The following is a 4,952-nucleotide window of genomic DNA, read 5'->3' on the forward strand; positions in this document are numbered from 1 at the left end:
GTCTGGTTTACGGGGGAAAGGTAGGCAACTGCCTCAGTCCCAAACAGCAATAGATTTATTTCAATGTTTAGATGTGAAAATTAGTGAATGATGTTATTATTCTCAGCCATCGTACCCCGAAATGACTAACAAAAGGCCCCAAAAGCAAGCGCAACAGAGCTGCGTATGTGTTGGGGCATAAACATACACAGTTTGAGTTGCATTGGCCAGGTGAGGGTGGTCCGCTCGTACACGCTGACTCCAGGGAAGTGAAGAAAAGTTTGTTTGGCAGCATACACATTTTATCTAACTTCTGTTTAACCATCATGAGGAGTCAAAAAAAATGTCGATGAGTTTAAAAGACAGGGGCATTTATTATACGATATTGGGTTGCTTTTCTTTAAATATGTCCCTTGTCTCCTACATTTAGAAATATTCTGTATTTAGTGTAAAGTGCAGAATTACCAACACATCTGACCCAGTGGAGCTGATCCTTGTCTTGCTCAAGAACACTTTGACTGAGCGAATGACTGCACTTCCACACTGACTGCTGTCACTCTCTGAAGCATAATGCAATCTGACAGTTACAATCTGGAATCACAAGGGGGTAAAAGTTTAGCAGGGCTTAGCCCAAGTGTAATACTAAGCTTACTTCGCCACCTACCGACGATAAGGGTGGTCAAACCACATCGCAGTACTACCGCCTCGCCGGCAGGGGGCGCTGGAGGCCCTCGTCGAGCTGCGTCGTTTCCCCTGAGCCTCAGTCCTTCCGCCACCACAGAGAGCAGAGAGAGCGATCAGCCGGTGCCAGACCAAAATACAAACAATGGGCAAGAAGCACAAAAAGCACAAGTCCGAAAAACACGGATATGAAGGTAATTAATTTCGCACACTCATCTATCTGAACTATTTGCGGATTTGTTTTTAAATACGTTGCTGGAAGCTATTGTTAGCCCGTCTATACACCTAACGTTAGCTGATGAGCTAGCGTGCTGCTACACTAACGTTAGCTACAGGGCTGATATACGTGTTTACTTCCCCTCACTTCTCTGTAAATATGCCACAATTCGGTATGAATGCAAAAAGCAGGCGATGTAAGGTTACAATACGGCGTCAGCTGTCGTTGTATCCTCACTCCAACGCCTGCTGGGTAAGCTACGTTAGCTGTGAGCGACTATTGTTTCCAGCATCTCTCAGCTGTCACGGGTTCGTCAGCCATGAACAGTTTGAATAACAATTAGTCGACTTCGTATCTGCAGAGTACGGAGAGAGGCCCCTAAAGCTGGTGTTGAAGGTGTCTGGAAACGAAGTGACGACGGGAAGCTCGAGTCTGGACACTTTTTATGACGAGCAGCCGGCGGACAGCGACAAACCCAAAGAGAAGAAGAAGAAAAAGAAGAAGGATAAAGAGAAGAGCGTTGGGTCTCCGGAGGACGACAAGGGAAAGAAAAAGGTAACGTGGCCGAATGTCACAGAGCCTTTCTCTTTAAAGGAGCACTTGGTTCACACGAACTGTCCTCGTGTTACATTTCCTTGTTTGTTTCTGTAACGCTAGATGACGAAGAAGAAGAAAGGACAGGAAGCGAACGATGAGGATGAACGAAGCAGAACTCCGATCCGTTCAGAGCTGGATAAACAGGAAGGTAGTCTTCAAGTTCCCTTTTGTTGTTTACGTCGACACCTCTCCTGCAACACTTTCCCTGATGCTTTTTGTTATTTTTCCTCGTAGAAAAGGAGCAAACTCCTCTGCAGGAAGCTTTGAACCAGCTCATCAGGCAGCTCCAAAGGTGCAGCATTGATCATTTATTGATATGAGATGAGTGTGTTTGTTTGTTTATTTGTCAGCTCTTGCACGTTCAGCAGCAAGTCTCCACACAGTATTATGTCACTGACCGCTAGCCTCCCCCTAACCCCACTGTAAAGTTAGTGTATGCCTGCTGCGCTGAATAAATACTGTGTGTGTGCGTGTGTGTGTGTGTGTGTGTGTGTGTGTGTGTGTGTGTGTGTGTGTGTGTGTGTGTGTGTGTGTGTGTGTGTGTGTGTGTGTGTGTGTGTGTGTGTGTGTGTGTGTGTGTGTGTGTGTGTGTGTGTGTGTGTGTGTGTGTGTGTGTGTGTGTGTGTGTGTGTGTGTGTGTGTGTGTGTGTGTGTGTGTGTGTGTGTGCGTTTTCTCTCTGCAGGAAAGATCCCACGGCATTCTTCTCGTTTCCGGTGACCGACCTCATTGCTCCGGGCTACTCTATGATTATCAGACGGCCGATGGACTTCAGTACAATAAAGGACAAAGTGAAGAAAAATTACTATCAGTCGTTGGATGAACTCAAGGTATGTGTCGGTTTTACACACACAGGGGTGTTGTAGACAGATACCAAGATCAACATCTTATATCAACTTTATAGTTTTTCAGGACTTTCAGCATTTGGATCAGGTGGTGTGTGGGACAGTAGATGTGTCATAGCTTCAACTGTTATTTTGAAAGTGTCAGATACATATTTAATCAACATTTTGGTGAACAGTATTATCTGATCGTGCAGGGTATTGGCAGATAATCAATTAAAGGCCCAAAAAACGTGATGGAACAACATGTAAAATATCTTCAACTTGGGAAATGTTGAACATTAAATGTCAAAATAAGATAACTTTTACAGAAAGTGACAATAAATTACTATAATGCAGAAACACCCAATGCCCCCCATAACCACTAGCATGGGCCAAGGCATACTGTGTGTTTTGACCTGGATAATACAACCATCAATGCATTTTGAATCACAAGATGTTTGTTTTTTTAATCATGTGTTTGATGTGTTGTGTGTTGATGCAGATGGATTTCAGGGTTATGTGCGAAAACGCCATGATTTACAACAAACCTGAGACTATTTACCATAAAGCAGCTAGAAAACTGTTACACTCTGGACTGAAGATCCTGAACCAGGTATGAAACTGAAGATTCAGACATATAAATCTCTTTCAGGGATCATACCAACTGGACGGGAATGTCCTGTTGTTCACTTTATTGTGTTGAGAACGTCGGCCCCGACATTTTTCATTCACTGTTGGTCTTTCACAACAGCATTCACTGAGGGATTGTAGACAACTAGCATTATTTTTGTAATCCATTTTTGTAGGAAAAAAAGCATATTAAGGCATTTAATATTTGTCTGTCTCTTTGTAATTTAATACGTAAGATATTTTGAAACTAAAGTTTTCAGTGATGATTAGTTCAACTTTCATTATCTGTGAAAACCAAACGAGACAGAAAAGTCTTTAAACCCAGATAGTATTCAAGGCACCACATGTGTACATATTTCCATTCTCTACCCAAGAAGTTTTCTTTACTAATTGCAGCAGTGCTGTTGTTTTAAACTTCATATTGCTTTTGCTATAAAGCACCAGAGGGAGGCAGCAGATTGCCTCCAACTGTAGCAGCAGTACTACCAACGGGTTTATCCGGCAGCTTTTCTTCTCCGCTCCTAAAAAAACTATGACTCTCCCTTCCAATAGGAACGACTGGAGAGCCTGAAGCAGAGCATAGACTTCATGTCCGGCCTCGACCCTTCAGCCAAACTGCCGGGAAAGACTGAGGACCAAGGAGGCACCAGCCTAGGCCAGAACCGAGAAGGACCCTCGACCACAGGCGCCGGCGAGAGATCCCAGACACCCGGCACTCCCAGGTCCTTTAACCGGCTGACTATAAGTTCACGTTTCTTAACGTCAGTCACATGCCACTTCAGCACAGCTGCCCTTAAGCTAGGAGTGCCCAGATTACAATGCGAGGGAGTGAAATGATCATCATGACCATTGGTTCACGACTTAAATCGTGATATTGTTACACTGTTCTGAAGTCTGTTTAAGTTGGGTGGCATGAGTATCACTCATTTGATCTTGAACCAAAGATCCAACTCCAGATTCCACCTTGCCTGAATTTAAGACAGAACTAATTGCTGACCACAAGATACAATAAGATTATCCTTTATTGGTCGCACAGCAGGGGATATTTGCAAGTGGAGAGTGCAACAACAAGAGACATTAGTAAGCATGACAACACAGGTGAGGTGGAGGTAACTGAAGATGCAGGCCGCTGATGGAACCAGTTTTCTGCACACTGTTGGTTTTGTGTGAGCTGTTTTTCCTCTGACACTCACTCTGACAAGTGGAATCCTTTTTTCCACCGCTGGAGGCTGAGAATGTGAAGAATGCCTCGCAGCGTGCCGGGTCTCGTTCTCTCTCAAGGCCGTGCATCTTTTCCATCTGTGTTGTTGCTCAGCGCTGTAACAGAACCTTTTGAATTTAAGGCATGTGCCGGCGATGACTCACTGTAAGAGGAACAGCCGGGCCAAAAAAAAAAAAAAAAAACACATTTCCTGTGCTTTGTTTTCATTCATCCACTTTTCACCTTCATGAAAAACCTTAATGGCGTTTATTGACGTCAACAAAGTGCTTCCAGGAAGATTCCATGAGGAGTGAAAGCAGAATGTAGGTGTTTTTAATGAATAGAAGCACTTGCACAGGTTTTCTCTCCTTGGCCAGTGTTTTTCTGCAGTGTGCATGTTTTACTTGCCACAATATAACAAAAAAAACCTTTTCATTCAGGACCGAAGTGTCTCATCTGTCTCGTCTTTCAAGTTGTGTTTCATTTGCAGACAGGAAAAGGACTCCAAGGACGAGGCGGCAAAGGTAGAGAAAGAGCTTCAGGAAATCCGCAAGGTCATCGAGGAGTCTGGAGGAAAGCTGTCCAACCGAGTGCTGCAGTGTGACGTGAGAAAGCAGAGTTTAAACTCTGGATTTATTTTTGTTTCAAATTGACATAGCCACTATTAAAATAAAAAAATATAATAATAATAATCCCGAATCTTAAAAAAATAACGACACAAAAAGAAAAGTAGCGAATGTTAAATCCCTCTGTTGAGATAATACCAATGCCATACTTAGCTTCATATGGAATTAGTTATTGTTCACATTCTGGTCATGTGATGAT

The 4,952-nt window shown here is 43.4% G+C and overlaps 1 protein-coding gene across 1 annotated transcript in view; it reads left to right on the top strand.

The window, feature by feature from the left end:
- Nucleotides 1-747: 747 nt before the first annotated feature.
- Nucleotides 748-4,952, top strand: part of brd7 (bromodomain containing 7) — a 9,926-nt gene continuing 5,721 nt past the window's right edge. The window contains exons 1-8 of the mRNA XM_034526179.1: nucleotides 748-854; nucleotides 1,239-1,432; nucleotides 1,535-1,622; nucleotides 1,709-1,766; nucleotides 2,158-2,302; nucleotides 2,799-2,909; nucleotides 3,479-3,648; nucleotides 4,618-4,732. Coding sequence (XP_034382070.1) covers nucleotides 806-854; nucleotides 1,239-1,432; nucleotides 1,535-1,622; nucleotides 1,709-1,766; nucleotides 2,158-2,302; nucleotides 2,799-2,909; nucleotides 3,479-3,648; nucleotides 4,618-4,732 — 930 coding nt within the window. The 5' untranslated portion in view covers nucleotides 748-805. The remainder of the gene's footprint in view (nucleotides 855-1,238; nucleotides 1,433-1,534; nucleotides 1,623-1,708; nucleotides 1,767-2,157; nucleotides 2,303-2,798; nucleotides 2,910-3,478; nucleotides 3,649-4,617; nucleotides 4,733-4,952) is intronic.

The sequence above is a fragment of the Cyclopterus lumpus genome, chromosome 3 (assembly GCF_009769545.1).
Source record: "Cyclopterus lumpus isolate fCycLum1 chromosome 3, fCycLum1.pri, whole genome shotgun sequence".
Taxonomy (NCBI): domain Eukaryota; kingdom Metazoa; phylum Chordata; class Actinopteri; order Perciformes; family Cyclopteridae; genus Cyclopterus; species Cyclopterus lumpus.